Source organism: Clinocottus analis, unplaced genomic scaffold (assembly GCF_023055335.1).
Source record: "Clinocottus analis isolate CAN_PGR_092001 unplaced genomic scaffold, fCliAna1.0.p SCAF_2, whole genome shotgun sequence".
Lineage (NCBI taxonomy): Eukaryota > Metazoa > Chordata > Actinopteri > Perciformes > Cottidae > Clinocottus > Clinocottus analis.
This window is the reverse complement of record NW_027175931.1, coordinates 763,920-785,637: the sequence shown is the minus strand read 5'-3', so window position 1 is coordinate 785,637 and position 21,718 is coordinate 763,920. Positions and strand designations below refer to the sequence as shown.

General features: G+C 47.7%; 3 protein-coding genes across 3 annotated transcripts; 2 read left to right on the top strand and 1 right to left on the bottom strand.

Annotated features, from left to right (window-relative positions):
* The first annotated feature begins 1,342 nt into the window (after window positions 1-1,342).
* rnaset2l (ribonuclease T2, like) lies at window positions 1,343-4,758 on the top strand. Its single transcript, XM_068585510.1, has 8 exons — window positions 1,343-1,507; window positions 1,789-1,856; window positions 2,413-2,470; window positions 2,648-2,715; window positions 3,480-3,593; window positions 3,680-3,728; window positions 4,004-4,078; window positions 4,203-4,758. Exons 1-8 carry the CDS (start codon window positions 1,343-1,345, stop codon window positions 4,398-4,400), a joined length of 795 nt encoding a protein of 264 aa, XP_068441611.1. The 3' UTR covers window positions 4,401-4,758.
* Window positions 4,759-4,935: 177 nt separating this feature from the next.
* On the bottom strand, window positions 4,936-15,656 carry supt5h (SPT5 homolog, DSIF elongation factor subunit). Its single transcript, XM_068585247.1, has 30 exons — window positions 15,516-15,656; window positions 15,236-15,323; window positions 14,450-14,603; window positions 14,286-14,354; window positions 12,725-12,739; window positions 12,539-12,608; window positions 12,303-12,371; window positions 12,052-12,117; window positions 11,946-11,976; window positions 11,783-11,851; window positions 11,403-11,654; window positions 11,208-11,297; window positions 10,940-11,010; window positions 10,758-10,863; window positions 10,583-10,673; window positions 10,238-10,374; window positions 9,862-10,017; window positions 9,256-9,402; window positions 9,013-9,159; window positions 8,810-8,935; window positions 8,179-8,263; window positions 7,635-7,781; window positions 7,452-7,554; window positions 7,072-7,199; window positions 6,856-6,964; window positions 6,556-6,714; window positions 6,205-6,373; window positions 5,923-6,120; window positions 5,583-5,678; window positions 4,936-5,246 (listed from the first exon to the last, which is right to left on the bottom strand). The coding sequence occupies exons 2-30, from the start codon at window positions 15,314-15,316 to the stop codon at window positions 5,106-5,108; spliced, it is 3,282 nt and encodes a 1,093-aa protein (XP_068441348.1). The 5' UTR covers window positions 15,317-15,323; window positions 15,516-15,656; the 3' UTR covers window positions 4,936-5,105.
* Window positions 15,657-18,632: 2,976 nt separating this feature from the next.
* On the top strand, window positions 18,633-19,495 carry triap1 (TP53 regulated inhibitor of apoptosis 1). The gene has a single exon (XM_068585934.1). The coding sequence runs from the start codon at window positions 18,764-18,766 to the stop codon at window positions 18,986-18,988; it is 225 nt and encodes a 74-aa protein (XP_068442035.1). The 5' UTR covers window positions 18,633-18,763; the 3' UTR covers window positions 18,989-19,495.
* The last annotated feature ends 2,223 nt before the right edge of the window (window positions 19,496-21,718 follow it).

The following is a 21,718-nucleotide window of genomic DNA, read 5'->3' as shown; positions in this document are numbered from 1 at the left end:
TTTGAGTCTCTTTGTAGCTGTTTTGTGTCTCTTTGTAGTTGTTTTGAGTCTCTTTGTAGCTGTTTTGAGTCTCTTTGTAGTTGTTTTGAGTCTCTTTGTAGTTGTTTTGTGTCTCTTTGTAGTTGTTTTGAGTCTCTTTGTAGTTGTTTTGAGTCTCTTTGTAGTTGTTTTGTGTCTCTTTGTAGTTGTTTTGTGTGTCTTTGTAGCTGTTGTGTGTCTCTTTGTAGTTGTTTTGTGTCTCTTTGTAGTTGTTTTGAGTCTCTTTGTAGTTGTTTTGAGTCTCTTTGTAGTTGTTTTGTGTCTCTTTGTAGTTGTTTTGAGTCTTTTTGTAGTTGTTTTGTGTCTCTTTGTAGTTGTTTTGAGTCTCTTTGTAGTTGTTTTGAGTCTCTTTGTAGTTGTTTTGTGTCTCTTTGTAGTTGTTTTGAGTCTCTTTGTAGTTGTTTTGTGTCTCTTTGTAGTTGTTTTGTGTCTCTTTGTAGTTGTTTTGTGTGTCTTTGTAGCTGTTGTGTGTCTCTTTGTAGTTGTTTTGTGTCTCTTTGTAGTTGTTTTGTGTCTCTTTGTAGTTGTTTTGTGTGTCTTTGTAGTTGTTTTGTGTCTCTTTGTAGTTGTTTTGAGTCTCTTTGTAGCTGTTTTGTGTGTCTTTGTAGCTGTTGTGTGTACTTTATATACTTTATCAGCATGAACTACCTGGTTCGTAGTATTCCTTCAGAACACCTGCCAGGTGTCAGAGGGAAACTTCTACTTCCTCTAAACATGAACACTTCCTGTTGTCCTGTGTGGACGCCGAGATTCACTTCCTGTTTGTACGTTTGTGTCAGAGAGCAGCAGCAGCAGCAGCAGCAGCTCAGTGCAGCAGCAGCAGCAGCAGCAGCAGCAGCAGCTCAGTGCAGCAGCAGCAGCAGCAGCAGCAGCAGCTCAGTGCAGCAGCAGCAGCAGCAGCAGCAGCAGCTCAGTGCAGCAGCAGCAGCAGCAGCAGCAGCAGCAGCAGCAGCAGCAGCTCGCTGGTGAGTTTTTCATCTTCTTATATATTTAAATATAAACCAGTGGAAATTCTTCATGAATGATTATATATATATATATATATATATATATATATATATATATATATATATATATATATATATATATATATATATATATATATATATACTAAATTCTATAACATATAAGTATAATATATATAAGTATAATATATAGACCTGAACCTATAAAAGAATAAAAGTTGCTCAACTTCTTGATCTTTTTGTTGTGTTTGTTCTTGTCGCCGTCAGGAGAACGTAGTACAAGTACACAGTACTGCAGTTGTGATCAGAGTACCTGAGGACGTATCGGCTGGTTGGAGATGTGGCGCTCGCTGCTGCTCCTGCTGGTCGCCGTGAGTCCTGCGCTGCTGCAGCTTCAGGACTACAAAGATGGCCGCCGAGGCGCCGAGCTGCACGACAAGAAGCATTTCTGCTCCTGGAAGTGTCTCCTCTTCACTCTGCAGTGGCCCGGAGCCTTCTGCCAGGTGAGCCTTCATCCTCACCATCACCATCATCACCATCACTGATCAATGAGTCAGGCGGGAGAATAAGGAAATAGTGAAGGAAACGAGGAGATGGCAAACCTTCACTGAGGAGGATGTAGGGAAGGAAATGAGGAGATAGTGAATCTTTAGTAAGGAGGTAGGGAAGGAAACAAGGAGATATCAAACCTGCACTAAGGAGGAAAGAAACAAGGAATTAGTGAACCTTCACTTAGGAGGTAGTGAAGGAAAGGAGGAGCTGACGCTTGTGTCCTTGTGTTCAGTCTCTGGACCAACAGGAACTCTGCTGGATTCCTCAGAGCGTCAACAAGTGGACGATTCACGGCCTCTGGTGACAAAGTCTCTCCTGTCTTTTACGTTAGGATACAGTTTAATGAGGTCTTTATAACAATAATCATAATCATCATCATCATAGAGAAGAACAGAATATAACGTATGGATGAAGGTAGATTTGTGTCTTTTTTACCAGAGCAAATTTCCTTTTGGAAAGTAAATTGTTTCCAAATCTTTGCTGTCAATGAAAAAAATGTCTCTCAAAAAACAAAAAAACGCTCTTTGTTTTTTTGTTTTTTGAGACCGTTTTTTTTTTAGAGCGTGTTTTTTATGAGGTTTTTTTTGACAGCTTTTTATTTTGACAGCGTTTTTTTCGGAGAACGTTTTTCTTTTTTGACAGTTTGATTTTTGGAGAGCATTTTTTTTGGAGAGAAAATATTTTGAGATAATTTCCTTACAAACAAATATTCTTTCTCGTGTAAAAAAGACACAAATCTACCTTCTTAATAATGTACCTTAAAAGAACTGAAAACTAGATCAAAGAATGGTAAACCAGCGATGAAAGACTTTTATTGTGAAAGGGCTTTGTGTGTGCCCTGCGTTCTCGCCTGCAGGCCTCGGAAGGCGTGGAGTTGCTGCAAGTGCTGGCCCATGTTCGAGTCTGACGTCCAGGTGAGTCCCAGTCTGGATCAGAACACCTGGTCACCGGGTCACGTGACACCGGGTCACGTGACACCGGGTCACGTGACACCGGGTCACGTGACACCGGGTCACGTGACACCGGGTCACGTGACACCGGGTCACGTGACACCTGCAGGCTGAGTCTGATCCCTGAGCTCTGTCTTGCAGGAGCTGGACGCAGAGCTGAAGGAACACTGGCCGTCTTTACTGAAGGATCAGCCCAGCTTCCACTTCTGGTACGACAGGAAGGACACGCCACGCTATGACCTTTATATCTTTATGAGGACACGCCACGCTATGACCTTTATATCTTTATGAGGACACGCCACGCTATAACCTTTATATCTTTATGAGGACACGCCACGCTATGACCTTTATATCTTTATGAGGACACGCCACGCTATGACCTTTATATCTTTATGAGGACACGCCACGCTATAACCTTTATATCTTTATGAGGACACGCCACGCTATGACCTTTATATCTTTATGAGGACACGCCACGCTATGACCTTTATATCTTTATGAGGACACGCCACGCTATAACCTTTATATCTTTATGAGGACACGCCACGCTATGACCTTTATATCTTTATGAGGACACGCCACGCTATGACCTTTATATCTTTATGACACGCCACGCTATGACCTTTATATCTTTATGAGGACACGCCACGCTATGACCTTTATATCTTTATGAGGACACGCCACGCTATGACCTTTATATCTTTATGAGGACACGCCACGCTATGACCTTTATATCTTTATGAGGACACGCCACGCTATGACCTTTATATCTTTATGAGGACACGCCACGCTATGACCTTTATATCTTTATGAGGACACGCCACGCTATGACCTTTATATCTTTATGAGGACACGCCACGCTATAACCTTTATATTATTTATTTACATGTCATACTATGACTTTGTATTTTTTACTTACTAAAGTAGGACTTTCAGCATGTGTGTGTGTGTGTGTGTGTGTGTGCGCGCACAGGAGACAGGAGTGGGAGAAACATGGAGTGTGTGCAGCGTGTGTTGAAGGGATGAACTCTCCACTCAGATACTTTCAGATCTGCCTCAAACTGCGACGACAGTTTGATATCCAAAGGTTAGTGTGCAAACACACACACACACACACGCACACACACACACACACGCCTTCCTGTGTGCTGATGTCACAGTGTGTCCCTGCAGGTTGCTTGATGATGCTGGTGTGACTCCGTCCTGTGAACGACCTTACAAGGTAACGACCTTCAGTCATTTGACTTCATGACTCACAAGCGACACTTTTGACAAACTGACTTAAAAAATAAATAAATATTTTTTAATCACAAACTATAGAACTTTTAGACAAAATGATTTTTTTTATTTTACTTTTTGACAAACTGACTTAAAAATAAACTTTATTGACATTTTTGTATTTCATTTTTAACTTTATTGACACTATGTGACTTAAACACAACGTTTTATCCACATCCTGGTTCTGCAGTTGTTCTTGTGATGGACATGTGTTCGCAGCTCGTGGAGCTTCGGCAGGTTCTGGATCCACACCTGGGAGACAAACACGAGATCCAGTGTGTTACGGACCAGCAGGTCAGAGCTCTGCCTTCTGCGCTGCTTGTTGTCTTCATTTAGCAGTGTTTTAGCAGGTCTCGCATTAGCATTAGCACTAGCAGCATTAATGCTACCGGCTTCACACCTGCCCCTCCTCCCTCAGGGCCGGGAGGTGTGGTTTCAGGTGAAGGTCCCTCTGTCTCACAACCTCACCGTGGGCTGCGACCACGCCCCTGACGGGGGCCCGGCGCCCCCCCCTGGCCCGGCGTGGAACTCGTCCCACGGGCATCCCTGCCCCCCCCAGGCGCCGCTCTACTACTTCCCCGTCGACCACCAGCAGCCTCAGCGGCCCTGCGGCTGAGCGGCGACGTCCGATGTGTGGAATCAAACCCAAATAAACACGTTGAGGAGATCCACGTGTGTGTGTGTGTGTGTGTGTACGTGTTTTTATAGCAATGTCTGCCATAGAGCTTAGCCGCTAGCTCACAAGCTAAAGTTGAGGAAAAAAGTAGCTGCTTATAACCAGATTTTACGGTCGTTAATATCATTTGTTCTGACGCTCTCGTGCTGTTGTGTGTTTTGTTTTGTTGGATTGTTTCACATGTTTTGTTATAAGTGTAAGCGTTGTTCTGATGTACGTTACTGGGGCTTTTATTGTGAAGGGAAAAACGGAAGGAGAGGAAATGTTCTAGTGAAGTGTGGAACGAGAATAAAAGTGTTTTCCGTAAATGAAGTGAGGTACATTGTTAATGACGCAGCATCCTGTCACGCGTGTATTTATGTATTCATACCAGACGGCACAGGTAGAAAATACACGCTAGATAGGTGTGTGTGTGTGTGTGTGTGTGTGTGTACATGTGTGTTCTTTGCTAAACCAAGGAGTGCTAAAACACAACAACTGCTTCTCAGTTTATTGACATGTTAAATGTTAAACATTCAGAAAGCACTAAAAACAGACCCGACCGGGTGAGAGCCAACGAAACGTACAAACTAAAGAGAGAGAGACAGAGAGAGAGAGAGAGAGAGAGAGAAAGAGAGAGAGAGAGAGAGAGAGAGAGACCCCCCCTCAGTGCTCCAGGCGGCCCAGGAACCTCAGGTTGAGGATCTTCAGCTGGTCGTCCAGCTCCATGCGCACGATGCCGTCGTCTCCGTCGATGCTCAGCAGGATGCCCGTGGCCTCGCGGTCCTCACCCAGGATCACCTTCACCTGTCAATCACACGGCACCACGGCAACCACGTCAGCTTCACGGCCAGCTTCAATTATGTATATTTAAAAATTATATAATATATATATCAATAAATATATATAGAAATAAAATATATGATATATAAATCTATAAATAAACTAAATTATATATATATATATAAATAAAAAAAAAGATGTTAAAACAAATACATTTTGAAAATATATATAAATATATAAAACTATTTGTTTTTTAAGAATAATAAAGAAAAGTGCATCTTTCTCTAAATTTATTGTATTTTCCTGTTTTCTTTGGAGCACATGAAGCCACCAGGAGGCCTCGCGGTCCTGCTGCTCTACCTTGTTGTTCTTGGTGGGCGTGATGGGCTCCAGGTGGTCGCTGCTGATGCTCACCACCTTCTCCGACTCCTGCATGAACACTGAGCACATGCCTCCCTGAAGACACACACACACACACACACACACACACACACACACGTTACATATGAACCCAGGGACACTAGTACTGTGTAAAGGTTCTAGTGATTCAGAACCAGGCTGCCTCCATCATGGTTCCTCAGACGAGAACCCTGCAGAGGTTCTCCTCCATCATGGTTCCTCAGACGAGAACCCTGCAGAGGTTCTCCTCCATCATGGTTCCTCAGACGAGAACCCTGCAGAGGTTCTCCTCCGTCCTCACCGTGACGCTCCGGATGACGCCCGTCTGGCCCATCAGGTCCATGAAGGAGTCCTTCACCTTCACCAGGATGTCGGTGGTCACCCAGTCGCTGCCGCCCTGCTCGATGTTGGAGCCGGGGGTGTGAGGGTTGTAGCCTCCAGGAGAGGGCGCGCCGGGCGTCATGGGGCTGTAGCCCACCGGACTGGGACTAGGACTGGCCTGTGGGAGCAGAGGGGTGTGGGGTCAGGATTACAAAGAAACTGGCTGCACCGGTTCCTGAGGAAGGAGGAACCCTGGGCGTACCTGGTAGGCCATGGGGGACGGCGTCGGGTGGTAGCTGGCTGGAGAGTGTGTGTTCTGGTAGCCGACCGGCGAGGGCGCCACCTGGTGGTAGCTCTGGGGACTGGGACTGGGCTGGTAGGAGCCCTGAGGGGACGGGGCGGCGTAGGGGGAATACTGGTCTGTGTTGTACCTGCAACACAAAGACACACACACACACACACACACACACACACACACACACCTCAGTGGAATCCTGCCCTCACTTGTCTTAAATATCCGTCAAAAGCAGCGAGTTGGTCATGAAGAAACCATCAATCAAATTCCGTGTCGTGGTTCCTCTGGCGTGTTGGGTTCAGTTCCCCTCAGACTCACATGGCCGGCGTGCCGGGCGTCTGCGGGTTGTACTGAGGGTTGACCTGCGGAGAGGGGACTTCTGGGTAACCCGGCGTCTGCGGGTTGGGCGTGCCCCCGTAGCCCTGAGGGGACGGGGACGGCTCGTCGTCGTAGCCGAAGTCGTACTCCTCCTCGTTCCTGAGACGAGAAGACGAGGGTTAAAACCTGATGAAGGAAGGAAACACCAAGAGAGAGAGAGAGAGAGAGAGGGAGGGTGTGTGTGTGTGTGTGTGTGTGTGTGTGTGTGTGTGTGTGTGTGTGTGTGTGTGTGTGTGCTACCTGGAAGGGGTGTTGGGGTTACTGGGGTCCCAGGCACCACTCTGACCCGGCGTCCTGCTCCCATCATGCAATGGGGTCTGAGAGCCGTAGTGAGGCGTACGACTTCCCGCTGGAGGGAAAAAAGAAACAAACGCGTCCGTCAACGTTTAACGTTCCGTCCTCAACGTTCTGAAGACTCAGCAGAACACGAGAACACGAGAACACCAGAACACGGACCCTCCTGCACCGGCGTCTGGGAGCCGTACATCGGCGTTCTGGAGCCGGTGCCGTACATGGGCGTCTGGGAGCCGTACATGGGCGTACGGCCGTGAGCCGAGGTCATCCCGCTGGGCCGCTTAGCGCCCCTATGAGGAAGAGGAGGAGGAGGAAGAGGAGGAGGGGATCAATGCACGCTCACAAACTCTGGATGAAGCTCGTCATGTCATCGATACACAGGAGAAGAAACCGCAGGAGCCACGCATTCGATTTATGAACGTCTCCAGTAGAAGACCTGTCAATCACCCTGTAGCCCCGCCCCTAAAGCACGGGCTTCTATACAACCAGAGAAACTACGACTACGTGGCTCCGACACAACGCGGGATGCGATCCAGACGTACATGGTCGTGAGGCGCTGTCTGTCCACGGAGATGGTCTGACAGGTGGAGTGCAGCTCCACTCTGGCGGTGGACTCCGTGGCGTCCTTCACCACCCCAATGTACCCTGGGAAATGTAGTCAAAGGCACCAGCGTCATGAAACAAGCCGACTAAAGGCCGTCGTCACGTGCAGGTGAGCGTCCTACCTTTGTAGGGACCCTGGGAGATGCGGACCGTCTGGCCAATCAGCTCGTTGTCTCTTCGTCCTCTGCCCCGCCCCATCCCTCCTCCTCCCCCACCTCCTCCCCCTCCCCCTCCTCCTCCTCCACCGCCGCCTCCTCTCTGTGGAGAACCTGAAGGAGACAAAACAACACTGTTGTACACAGAGAACGTTGCCCTGCAGGAGCCAAACAACAACAACAACAACAACAACAACATGCCGACTTGTAAAAAGTCTGCAAACTACTTTTTAAAAAGTTTGTTTCCCGAATGGAGTCTGGACCTGTTGATGCTAAGCTACGCTAAGCCTGGAGCTAACTGTGAGCTGCTTATTGACTCTCCATTCGTCTGCACGTCGCTTCTCTAAGAAACGTTTCAATCAATCGTCACTTCGGCCTTAAAGGTGAAGCTGAAACACTTTCAGAGTTGGATTTGTGACTGTGGTCACGCGGCTCAGAAGTTCACGGATTAAAAACGATATTTCCACGCATGGAGTGAGACACGCCCACTTCCTGCTGGCGTGAGACTCACTTCCTCCTCCTTGGTGCATGGGGCTGCTGATCCGAGGGCTCATGGGAGCGAATCCCCCCACGGTGAAGTTGGTCACGTCTCTGGGCTGAAAGAGGAGAACACAACTTCATGGCAAGGACACTAAAACATGCTGCTTCCTACCCTCCACCTCTTATCTCCTGCTCCCTACCCTCCACCTCTTATCTCCTGCTCCCTACCCTCCACCTCTTATCTCCTGCTCCCTACCCTCCACCTCTTATCTCCTGCTTCCTACCCTCCACCTCTTATCTCCTGCTCCCTACCCTCCACCTCTTATCTCCTGCTCCTTACCCTCCACCTCTTATCTCCTGCTCCCTACCCTCCACCTCTTATCTCCTGCTCCCTACCCTCCACCTCTTATCTCCTGCTCCCTACCCTCCACCTCTTATCTCCTGCTCCCTACCCTCCACCTCTTATCTCCTGCTCCCTACCCTCCACCTCTTATCTCCTGCTCCCTACCCTCCACCTCTTATCTCCTGCTCCCTACCCTCCACCTCTTAACTCCTGCTCCCTACCCTCCACCTCTTAACTCCTGCTCCCTACCCTCCACCTCTTAACTCCTGCTCCCTACCCTTCATCTCTTAACCCCTGCATGTCCCCCCTCAGCACTGACCTTTGACCCCCCGGCCAGCACCAGGTGTCGGGTCTTGCAGACGAACATGCCTCCGTTCTCCACCAGCTTCTTGCAGTGCAGGAAGGCGAAGCCTCGGAACAGGTGACGGATCTCCCCTTCGCGGCCCTGCGGGGGGGCAGCCGCCTCGTTTAAAGCGTGAACGTCCATCAGACGCTGGAGAGAACACGGAGGGCAGAACTCACCGAGTGCGGCCCGTCGATGACCTTGACGATGTCCTTGACGTGGATGTTGTTCTGCTCAGAGTCCAGCGCCACGGCGAAGCGGTTGTCCTTCCTGCGGTTCACCGCCTGGTGCCGCACCGTCATGACCTTCCCGTGCATGTTCAGCACCTGAGGGACACGCCCACAACACACGGGTTCAACTCCGCGTCCAATGGGAACGCTGAACCGTGGCCCCGCCCCCTTACAGAGGCCCCGCCCCCTCACCTGGAAGGTCTCCCTCTCCAGCCGCACGATGACGCCCACGGTCTGCGGGTCCAGCTGCACCAGCTCGCCCCACTCGTGCTGCCCGCCGGCGTCCACGCCCGACGCCGTCTCAGAGCAGAGCTGCAGGTCTCTGGGGAGGACCTTCAGCTGGGGGGGGGGGGGGGGTCAGTAACACTGTGTGTGTACCTCGTGCATGGTGTGTGTGTGTACCTCGTGCATGGTGTGTGTGTGTGTGTACCTCGTGCATGGTGTGTGTGTGTGTGTACCTTGTGCATGGTGTGTGTGTACCTCGTGCATGGTGTGTGTGTGTGTGTGTACCTCGTGCATGGTGTGTGTGTGTGTACCTCGTGCATGGTGTGTGTGTGTGTACCTCGTGCATGGTGTGTGTGTGTGTACCTCGTGCATGGTGTGTGTGTGTGTACCTCGTGCATGGTGTGTGTGTGTGTACCTCGTGCATGGTGTGTGTGTGTGTACCTCGTGCATGGTGTGTGTGTGTGTACCTCGTGCATGGTGTGTGTGTGTGTACCTCGTGCATGGTGTGTGTGTGTGTGTACCTCGTGCATGGTGTGTGTGTGTGTACCTCGTGCATGGTGTGTGTGTGTGTACCTCGTGCATGGTGAGGTCAGAGAACAGGATCACAAAGTTCTCCTCCACTCTGACGATGAGGCCGGTGTCTCCTTCGTACCGGCCAGCGATCACCTTCACGTGGTCGCCCATCCGGAAGTACTTCCTCAACTCATGAGCCGGGAACTCCAGAGGGTCCTGAGAGAGAACACACACACACACACACACACACACACACACACACACACAGTTTCAAACAATCAGATTTTGGTCGGTGCTCATTAGTTTTAAGGTTATGGTTAACTTTAGGTTACTGAGGACTTGAGTGAGGGTTCTCACAGGTGAAAGACCAGCGGGTAAGAGAGTGAATGTGTGTGTGTGTGTGTGTGTGTGTGTGTGTCAGTGTGTGTGTGTGTACCTTCAGGTCCTCGTGCTTGGGCATGATGGTGATCTTGTTGCCGTCCACACTGAGGATCTTTCCCTGCAGGTTGATCAACTCGCCCTCACAAACCTCCACGTTGTCACCGGCCTGCAGGTTGTGTTCCCGCTCCTTACCTGCACACACACACACACACACAGACACACACAGACACACACACACACTTTTAACTTCTGAGGAAATATTTGAATTAAATTGCATGCAATTAAGTTACATCTGGTCATTTTGAATCTACAAGCAAAAACAGAACACACACACACCTACACACACCTACACACACCTACACACACCTACACACACCTACACACACCTACACACACACACCTGACTCGGTGACCACCTCCAGGTCGATTCCTTCGGGCTGGTCCTCAAACTTCTCGAGCTCCGACAGCGTGGGCTTCACTCCGTCTGTGATCTGAGAGACAGAAACAGTTATGAAAGTTAATGTAATGTATCAGTGTTTTCCTTCATCATCATCGTCATCTTCATCGCGTCTCACCACAGCCGACATGGCGAAGCTCTTGAACAGGAAACCTTTGCGGCTGTAACGGTTCCCCTCAAAGATCATGAAGTCTCCATCGTGGCTCACTTCTCCTCCCAGAGACCTGTCAATCAAACCGTCGCCCGTCAATCACATCACTTACATATTTGATATTTAATCGTTAAAAGAAAAATGTTTACCTGATTTTTTCAGCGTCAAATAGCCGCTGAGTCGGTCGCTTGAACTTCTTCCTCTTAGCAAACCAGTCTTTCTACAGGAGAGAGAGAGAGAGAGAGAGCGAGAGAGAGAGAGAGCGAGAGAGAGAGAGAGAGAGAGAGCGAGAGAGAGAGAGAGAGACAGAGAGAGAGAGAGAGAGAGAAAGAGACAGAGACAGAGAGAGAGAGAGAGATATTAAATCTCAGTACTATCACCAGGAGGAAGAACCATGTTCTGCGTGTTGGTTCCTACCAGACTCATCTTGGCCTTGATGCGGTCCAGGTCGATACGAGGGATCATCTTCAGAGAGATGGTGTTCTGACTCGGCTCCACGTAGTCCACCTGGAACACAAAGAACCCATGAGGAACCCATGAGGAACCCATGAGGAACCCATGAAGACCCCGTGGTTAGGAGGGGTTCCCCTCAGGGCCCCGTGGTTCAGGTACCTGGGCGATGTCGTCCTTGTACAGGCCCCTCTTCAGCCGGACCCAGGACTTGGGCTTCAGGTTGGTGACCTCCTTGACGACCTTGAGCACGTCGGTCATCTCCTTGATGGGAACCATCTGCTGGTTCCACAGGCCCATGCGCAGGTTCCCGATGCCCTCGATGGCCGACTTCACGTGGGTCTGCTTGTAGGACTCCACGTAGATGTAGCCCTTCACGTGGTCGGGGGCCACCACGGCCTTGATCTGCAGGGGCTGTGTGTGTGTGTGTGTGTGTGTGTGTGTGTGTGGTTGATGTTTGTTAGAGAGGATACTCTATACACAGATATATTAAAGTATCAGCCAATCAGAGCAGAGCATTCAAACAGGTCCCGCCTCCTCACCGTGTCAGTGAACTGGTAGGCGATGAACTTCCTCATCAGAGCGATGGCCGTCGCTCGCTCCTCTCCGATCTGAGGGGGAGAGAGAGTGTGAGAGAGGGTGTGTGTGTGTGTGTGTGTGTGTGAGAGAGTGTGTCAGTGTGAGTGTGTGTGTGTGTGAGCTCACCTTACACTTCACCGTCCACAGGTTGGGGTCCCTGCACACAAACAACAAACGTTAGCACAAGCTGCAGCGTCTCGATGCTGATTGGTCGATGAGCGCTCACACGTACTTGACACCAGGAAGTAGCTGCTGCTGCGTGATGTCATCAGAGAGCTCCTCGGACCCTCCGGAGAAACTGCACAGGAGGAGTTCATTTACACAAGCTTCAAGATGAAACACTTCCTGGTGACGTTTCACATTAAAAGCCTGACAGAAAGGGAAGGCTTTTATTGTGAAACATCTACAGGAAGTGTTTATGACTTCATAAAAAACACTAATGAGTGAATAAGAAAAGTACAAAGGAGACGATGTTCTACTCACTGTTCTCCTCCTGAGGACTTGGCGTATTTCCTCATGTAGTATTCACCCAGCGCCTCCTCTCTGGAGTCTCTGTAACACACACACACACACACACACACACACACACACACACACACACACACACACACACACACACACACACACACACACACACACACACACACACAGTCAGCCAACGACTCACACCATAACACACACACGTCGTCATCAGTAGTGAACAGAAGCGGTGTCGGTACCTCCAGAGGTTCTGCAGCCGTCTGGACCCGGAGTGATCCTCCTCCTGAACCGCGTGTTCCATGTTAGACACTGAGGACGAGGAGGAGGAGGAGGAGGAGGAGGAGGAGGAAGAGGAGTCAGTGTTCAGAGAAACTACTCTAACTTAGATGAACATGCTCAGTACTGAGGGAGTGGAGAAGTCTTACCTTCAGCCCCCTCTGCTGGACCGACCGGTGAGGAAGAGGACGAGGAGGAGGAAGAGGGGGAGGAGGAAGAGCGGGAGCAGAGATAAAAGTCAAGATAAAAAGGCAACAAAGAAAAGAGAGAAATAAAGAAGTGATGCAACAGAAACAAAGAGAGGCATTCAGAGGAGACGAGGAGGAAGAGGATGGTGGAATGAGCAAGAGAAGAAGAAGAAGAAGAAGAAGAAAACATTGAGGCGGAGCAGCAGCCCAGAGAGGAAGAGAGGGATGATGAAGAGGACAGAAGCCAAAAAGACAAAAATCATCATCATCATCAGAGCACACAGGAGTCAGGCAGCGGCGACACAAAGCATGATGGGAGGGAAACAAACACAGGTTAACGGTGCAGGGTCGAGGTCGAGGTCAAAGGTCAAAGCACAGCAGAAACAAACCAGGACGCCGTCGTCTGCTCGCAGCTTTAAACTCACGGCCTCAAAGAGGGTATCGCTTTCAACCCAAAACACGCTTGTTGTTTACTTTGTTTGTCAACAAACCGCCGCGTGGCTCCGCCCCTCAATCCCGCCCGACTTCCTGTCTGCCGGCCACCGCTTCCTGCTGAAGCACTTCACGTTTACACGAGTCTGTGAACGCAGCGGCGACGGAGACGTTTGTTTCTGCTGCCCTTCTCCACAGAACGTAAACAATAAACAACAACAAATAAACACGGCGGCCGACCAGGAAGCAGCGTCTCTCTCCAGCGACGCGGAGCGACGAGGCCGAGCTACGAGGCGCTCATCTGGAGATCTGATCCCTAGAGATCTAGTGGTCAAGTAATCTAGTGGTCTAGAGATCTAGTGGTCAAGTAATCTAGTGGTCTAGAGATCTAGTGGTCAAGTAATCTAGTGGTCTAGAGATCTAGTGGTCAAGTAATCTAGTGGTCTAGAGATCTAGTGGTCAAGTAATCTAGTGGTCTAGAGGTCTAGTGGTGGGCCCTGGCTGCTTCCTGGCGTCGAGCCGCTCACAAACACGATGAGGAGTCAGAAGGTTCTGGTCGATGGGTTTGATCTCATGATGACCTCATGATGACCTCATGATGACAGAATGTTGCGTCTGCTTATGAAACACAGAGAATATCTGGAGGAGGATTACCGTTAACTGGAGAGGACGCCGGAGAAACAGAGAGACACTGTTAGACTCCACCCGTTAGACTCCACCCGTTAGACTCCACCCGTTAGACTCCACCCGTTAGACTCCACCCGTTAGACTCCACCCGTTAGACTCCACCCGTTAGACTCCACCCGTTAGACTCCACCCGTTACCCATCTCCTACATCCTGACGTCTGATACTTGACTGGACCCGTGAGGCCCGTGAGGCCCCGTGAGGCCCCGTGAGGCCCCGTGATGACCGCGTCCTCGGGGCCTTTGAAGGCCCAGCGAGGTGTGAGAGGCTCCGGCAGCGTGTCGGTGCTTCATAAAGACTAAAAGCTGACGTTGTGGAGGAGAAACTACTGAGCAGAGGAGACACACATCCCGACAGCTGAAGACACATCACATTTAAAGCTCTCTGCTCCTCTGAGCGCCTCACCTTTCTCCAGAATGTCTTCGGCTCCTTCCTCCCACTGATCTTCCTCATCCTCGTACTCGTCGTCCACGTCTAGAGGGAGAGAGAGAGGAAGCAGACTCAGTTTACGGCGGCCGCTCGCTGGGCTCAGACGCCCGGTCTCGTCGTGGAGGAGCGGGACTGCGTACCAGCTTCGTCCAGGATGAAGCCGCCGTGCCTCGGCCTCTTCCTGGGACGGTCGTCATCGTCCTCCTCTTCCTCCTCGTCGTACTCTTCCTCCTCCAGGTCCTCGCCCTCCTCCTCTGCTACCTTGTCGCTGCCAACAGGACTGCCCGTCTCCTCCTGGGGGAAGAGAGTACACAAGTACATCATGTAGACTATAACTGATATACAAGTACACCGTGTCGACTACAACTAGTGTATGTGTATATGTACACACACACACACACACACACACACACACACACACACACACACACACATATATATATTTTGTATTAAGCTGCTGGTTAAGTTTGTTCTTGAATCAATCCTTAAATACAAAGTGAGAAATGACGTCACGCAGAGTGATGCCACCATGTTAAAACCGCAACATGATTACTGTTGTATTAACACTATTACTGTTATATTATACATTAACAGTAATACTACTATATTAAGATCACTACATCTGGAACCAGGAAACATTTGACATTAAAAACGTTTCAACCATCAACAAAGTTTCACCTTTGTCATTAAATGTACATGAAATATGTAAACATATAAAGTAACTGAAGTAGAAAGTGACTAGAGAAGTACAAGTACCTCACATGTGTACTTCACAATCCAGTAACACAAACTAGTACACCATATCTGTGTGTATGTATATAGACACAAATATGTTATGTTTTCACACTTTATTCCACTTTCACCTCGTTGAATCTCACTGTTTACTGTTAGCATCGCATAGCTTAGCGGTTAGCTTGCTAGCTCACCTCGTTGCCCTCCTCGGCCTCCCCGTCGCTGCTGCGCTCACTCGCGTTGTCGGAGAAGTCGCTGTCATCGCTGTCGGACATCGTGGAGCTTCGAAGAGAACAAATAAAACAAACATTCAAATTATTTCCGCCTAAAAGTTTGAATTAAAAAAATCAAAACATGGCGGAGCAGCTGGCGGCTAAAGCTAGCAACATAACAACAATTAGAGCGGCCTAGCAGAGCATGCTAACGTTGTAGAGAACCGGAAGTGAGCCGATGAGCTGCGCAGGGTTTACTCACCCGTTTGAAGTCCCGCTGCCGGTCTCGAGCGCGTTACTTGGGCAGTAAAAGCAAATACCGGCTTATTTTCTATCTGCCGGACGCTCCTCCCGTCTTCTTGGAGAACCGCGAGATCTCGGAAAAGCCGCGTGAACTCTCGCGGGTTTTTTTGGGACCGTGGTTGTGTGTGAAAAGAGGAAGAGGTCTCACTCTGCCTCTATTTGGTAAAAGAGCAGTTACAAGTACGCTAAATAATAAACAATGGTGGAATAACTTGACACAGTGTAGATAATGTATATATATTAGGGCTGGGCAAAGTTTTTACTTCAATATTGAAGTAAAAACTAGTGTATTGCAGCTTTTATTTTAAAAACCACTCCTTCTTGGGTCCATGTTCAGTAGTAAGGGTCCCTGTGAGGGACAAACCACTCCTTCTTTGGTCCATGTTCAGTAGTAAGGGTCCCTGTGAGGGACAAACCACTCCTTCTTTGGTCCATGTTCAGTAGTAAGGGTCCCTGTGAGGGACAAACCACTCCTTCTTTGGTCCATGTTCAGTAGTAAGGGTCCCTGTGAGGGACAAACCACTCCTTCTTTGGTCCATGTTCAGTAGTAAGGGTCCCTGTGAGGGACAAACCACTCCTTCTTTGGTCCATGTTCAGTAGTAAGGGTCCCTGTGAGGGACAAACCACTCCTTCTTTGGTCCATGTTCAGTAGTAAGGGTCCCTGTGAGGGACAAACCACTCCTTCTTTGGTCCATGTTCAGTAGTAAGGGTCCCTGTGAGGGACAAACCACTCCTTCTTTGGTCCATGTTCAGTCTGTTTCTTATCCTAAAGATGTTGAAGACCAGCAGTTGATTCACTTCATACAAAAGCAATAAGTGTTTTTCATGTTTCCACTTCAGTTTTTCTTCCTCAGTGATAAAGTCCAGTCTGTGTTGTCTTGAACAAGTGACCTGAACATCTTGTGATGTGAGGAAAGTTCTCCTCTTTGAGAGAAAAGTAAAGATCCAGAAGGGATGCTGCTTTAAAGTGCTCTGCATGGATCAGACCGTGGGATCAGCAGCTTTGCGCGATTGACTTTCAATCTGGACGCGGAGCCGGTCGGTGTGTGAGCGCTTTGTCGAAGCTTTTGACGAAGCTGTTTGTTGCTGCCCCGTTGCTTGTTGAGTAAAAGCAGTGTTGTTGTATTTCATTCATAGCTGCATCTTATTTATTTTTCATGTTTGATTGACCTCACGCGTCAAAGCAACGCGAGCCGTTGGCAGCAGAAAGACTGTGATTGGTCCGCTAACCACGTCCTTTCTGAGTCTCTCATGTCCGGTTTCATAGCATAATATCTCTGTTTTTAAAAGCCACAGCAGAAACAGGAACAATGGATCCTGTTGAAGAACGTTTGGCTGAGCTGTTGAGCTACATCCAGTTGAGCTACATCCTGTTGAGCTACATCTGGTTAAGCTACATCTGGTTGAGCTACATGCTGTTGAGCTACATCCTGTTGAGCTACATCCTGTTGAGCTACATCTGGTTGAGCTACATCTAGTTGAGCTACATCTAGTTGAGCTACATGCTGTTGAGCTACATCCTGTTGAGCTAAGTCCGGCGTTGAAAAATTAAAACGCATAATTGGTTTGCGTTAATAACGCGCTAATACGACAGCACTAGTAACTGTGCTGCATACTAATGAGTTACTGATGCGTGTTCATGTTGGAGCTTCATGAATGATGAGTTCAGTGTTTACTCATTTTTGGACTGATTTACTCGACCCCTCAGAGTAAAATCATTAAAACAGGAACATTTATTTTTCAAGGAAGGAGCAGAGTCAGAACTTTTCAATAAAGACATCTCTGCATGTGAAGTGTGTTTGCTTCCTTCTCTGTAGAAAGTTGACTTTGAGTGTTTTCATGTGTTCCATGGTGTGATCATGCGGACAGATCTTTATCAACTGATGAAGGACGTTCTGGACGCTCAGTGGAGAAGAAGTCCTCAAGTCAACGTAGCAGAACCACAGTGTAGAAATACTAGTGAAGGTCCTGCATGAGAAAGTTAAAGGACAAAAGTACCAGCATCAAAATGTACTCTAAAAACTCAAAGCAACAGCAGACATTATAGAGAAGAGGATGTATACATTATTGTCTGCCAGGTGGTAAGAGACCAAAAAGTCTTTATCATCATGTATTTGTTGATTATCTTTGTTTTTAGTACTCTGAATCAATGTATAAGTATCACATCAGTGCAGTGGAGTCAAAGAACACAATATTTGCCTGTTAACTGTAGAGTAGTACAAGATGTTTAAAGTACAAAAACCTCCCGATTGTACAGAAGTACTTGACTTCATGTATTTATTACATTCCAGCGTGTTCAAAAACATTCTCTCTGTAAAGGTTGACTTTGATAAAGTGAAGCAGAACAAAGTTACAGAGGGTTTAAAACAGAGAACATTCAGGCGATGGCCCCAATGAGTCCATTGGTGCCAATGGACTCATTGGGGCTATTTGAATTTTCTCATGTACCAAACCATATATTTCACTTGTATATTACTTCTGGTGTTAAATACATCCAACTACAGCACTTCTGGGGTTTTATTTACAATAAATCATCAAACAACTTATGGTTTACAGTTTTATACAACAAGTGGGGATTAGTTAAGAATTCGTATGGACTGTGATCTTTTATTTTGAAACTTTTCTGCAACATGGCCAAATAAGAGAGCGGAGAGGATGCCTCAGGAAATGAAAAGATTTTGTCAAGTGTTTCTGTACTGTTGTGTGATCATGATGTTTGAATGAAACGTGTAGAAGTCTACTTGTGTTTCATATAAATCTGTATGAATCTAGGACCCCACTTTAAGACGACAGCTCTCTTCAGAGATGTGAACCTTTTCTTGCCCTGTCCATGGAAAGTGTGACTCTAAGGTGACACACTGGCCTTTTCACATTATAAATGATGTCTTATACTATTGCACTCTTTTTATTGATATAAAACCATTGTCACTGGCTACATTCCTTGTATGTGTGAAGTACTACAATAAACAGTTTCTCATAAAGTTTTCGCGATTTCTCTTGGAGTGATACCTCCTCTTCCTCCTCTGGAATCTCGCTGCTACGTCGTGACGCCATTACGACGTTTCAGGCGCTCTCAAAACCAGCCAATCACGTCGCGCGCCTCAAGGAGAGTTCCGGGACGGCTCGCGTCGTCTTGCCGTTGGGTTTATTACGCATTTAAATCCTTCTTTTCTTCCGCGTCCTCGCGGTTTCTTCAGCCCGGCGGAGATGAACAGCGTGGGCGAGGCCTGTACCGACCTGAAGCGGGACTACGACCAGTGCTTCAACCGCTGGTTCGCGGACAAGTTCCTTAAGGGGGACCGGAGCGGGGACCCGTGCACCGAGAGCTTCCGGGAGTACCAGCGGTGCGTGCAGAAGGCCATCCGGGACAAAGACATCCCGGTTGACGGGGTGGAGTTCATGGGACCCGGCAAGGACAAGCCCGAGAGCTGATGGAGGAAGAGGAGGATGACGAGGAAGAGGGGGCGGGACTGAGCAGTCGATACGGACAAGATCAACACGGACCGAGCATGCACAGTGGCTAAGAAGCCCACTGAGCATGCGCAGTGTCCAAGAAGCCCACTGAGCATGCGCAGTGTCCAAGAAGCCAACTGAGCATGCGCAGAGGCAAAGCTGCTGCGTGAAGAGCAGCAAGAGGAGAGAGAGAGTGTGCGCATGCGCGTGTGTTCGGTCCAGATGATCAATATATTTTTTTTCAACCTGTTTTTCAGATATTTTTCACTCTTTCTTTCCACATATATCAATAATATTTTCCATAATTTATTTAGAAAATGTTCACACACTTTTATTACAAACAATTATTACTTTCTTTTCAGTATTCACACAATTATTTCACTTCTAATAAATTTGGGACTATTTTTTGGAAATCGTTAAGTTTTTTTGACTCTTTTTTGAAAGATTGAAACTTTAACTGGAAACTGGAAACGTGGATAATACAATAAAAATGATTTCCTGTCTGCACAGTCGAGTTAATCTTTTACTTCTTTCTTAGATCTACAATTGCATTTTTTTTCAATAATTAGTTGTTCATTTTGACATTAAAGCATTTGTGATTTATGGTTATGACAAAGATGTTATTAAACATAATTATATGTACGACGAAGTCATTACACGAGAAACCAAAATGTCTCTCACTCACACACACACACACACACACACACACACACACACACACACACACACACACACACACACGTGGGAACATGTTGGTTTGTGACAGCGTTTGTTGGACGGTTCTCGATGAGACGGTTATTGAGTCAACAACATTTCGTGAGATAAAACAAAGTCTGACTGACGGCTGACGGTTCAACCTTTGGCTCAAAGGTGAATTATTCATAACTGGTTTACTCTGCTTGCGACGACCTGGTCACATGACCCACGTCCTTCTGGATGTTTGATCCAAACACCAACACCAAGGTTGCACCGCCCACATGCGCATTGCGAACCAAACGACACAGTTTTTAAAAAACACAATTAATGTTCCGTATGGACCAAAAATGTTTAGCCAGTCAAATGCATCATTTGGAGTTTTCTTGTCCCATCCAGGCTTCTGTCTGTTTATCTGAATCTGGTGGTGAATCCCAGGTAATGCTGCAGCAGATCCCACAGACTCCGCCTCCATGTTCTGCATGCTCTGAACACCTGTGCCCAGGTGATGGGAAAAGTTCACGAGGAGGAAAACTGATCATAAAGTGTCTTTTTTAAAAAGTCCTTATTAGCATCTAGAGCTGTAATCAGAGTTTATCTTCTCAAAAGTATCTTTGAGTTCAACGAGGAACTTTTCTGCAGTTTCCTCGTTGAGGCGTTCACACTTCAGACCCTCGGCCTCCGTCTGGAGGAACAAAGAAACAGAGATGTGTTGTTATGTAACGTTACACCAACGAGACCTGCAGAGAACAAATCATGAACCTTCCTAAGGACACCATGTGGTGTCGGAGTGCCCCAGGGCTCTGTTCTAGCTCCTCTGCTCTTCGGCTAGCGGATCAATCATCTGTTGGAGCTGCTGGTCAAATGTATGCAGACGATACAGTGATTTCTGTACGACGACAAACTGCTATTAAACTCACACATAATAATAAATAAAACAGGTCTGTTGGTGGGTTTGCCGACAATAGTTGGAGCTTTCATCAGGATCTCAGGATCAGCAACGATCAGCGTGTGCTGATTTAACTTCATATAGACCTGTTACCAGGTTTAACTTCATATAGACCTGTTACCAGGTTTAACTTCATATAGACCTGTTACCAGGTTTAACTTCACATAGACCTGTTACCAGGTTTAACTTCACATAGACCTGTTACCAGGTTTAACTTCACATAGACCTGTTACCAGGTTTAACTTCACATAGACCTGTTACCAGGTTTAACTTCACATAGACCTGTTACCAGGTTTAACTTCATATAGACCTGTTACCAGGTTTAACTTCATATAGACCTGTTACCAGGTTTAACTTCACATAGACCTGTTACCAGGTTTAACTTCACATAGACCTGTTACCAGGTTTAACTTCATATAGACCTGTTACCAGGTTTAACTTCACATAGACCTGTTACCAGGTTTAACTTCACATAGACCTGTTACCAGGTTGAACTTCACATAGACCTGTTACCAGGTTTAACTTCACATAGACCTGTTACCAGGTTTAACTTCACATAGACCTGTTACCAGGTTTAACTTCACATAGACCTGTTACCAGGTTGAACTTCACATAGACCTGTTACCAGGTTTAACTTCACAGCCAGAACTTCGATATGGGATTGAAATGTGGAGCCGCTGAGTCCGGTGTTGAAACCGGCCGTCTTCCACTCGTCAAGGAGGACTTTGATTTCTTCACCAAAACATTTCAGGGCGAAGCCGAGGCGACTCTGGACAGAGAGAAAGAGAGAGAGAGAGAGAGAGAGAGAGAGAGACAGAGACAGAGAGAGAGAGAGAGAGAGAGAGAGAGAGAGAGAGAGACAGAGACAGAGAGAGAGAGAGAGAGAGAGAGAGAGAGACAGAGAGAGAGAGAGAGAGAGAGAGAGAGAGAGAGAGACAGAGCTGTGCTGAGTCTAAAACACCATCGGTCACAACAAAAAGACGTTTTCCAGGTGAACCGGGATTACATTTTTACATTTTATAAACAAACTTTAATCTGACATCATCTCATCCTGCACAAAGATGTGT

Excerpts from the sequence above, each read along its gene's own strand:
- rnaset2l (XM_068585510.1), top strand. The coding sequence starts at position 1,343 with ATGTGGCGCTCGCTGCTGCTCCTGCTGGTCGCCGTGAGTCCTGCGCTG. Across the intron at positions 1,857-2,412 it reads TGGACGATTCACGGCCTCTG|GCCTCGGAAGGCGTGGAGTT; the intron begins GTGACAAAGTCT and ends TCTCGCCTGCAG. Across the intron at positions 2,716-3,479 it reads CAGCCCAGCTTCCACTTCTG|GAGACAGGAGTGGGAGAAAC; the intron begins GTACGACAGGAA and ends GTGCGCGCACAG.
- supt5h (XM_068585247.1), bottom strand. The coding sequence starts at position 15,316 with ATGTCCGACAGCGATGACAGCGACTTCTCCGACAACGCGAGTGAGCGC. Across the intron at positions 14,355-14,449 it reads CTTCATCCTGGACGAAGCTG|ACGTGGACGACGAGTACGAG; the intron begins GTACGCAGTCCC and ends CTCTCCCTCTAG. Across the intron at positions 12,372-12,538 it reads CGGCTGCAGAACCTCTGGAG|AGACTCCAGAGAGGAGGCGC; the intron begins GTACCGACACCG and ends TGTGTGTTACAG.
- triap1 (XM_068585934.1), top strand. The coding sequence starts at position 18,764 with ATGAACAGCGTGGGCGAGGCCTGTACCGACCTGAAGCGGGACTACGAC.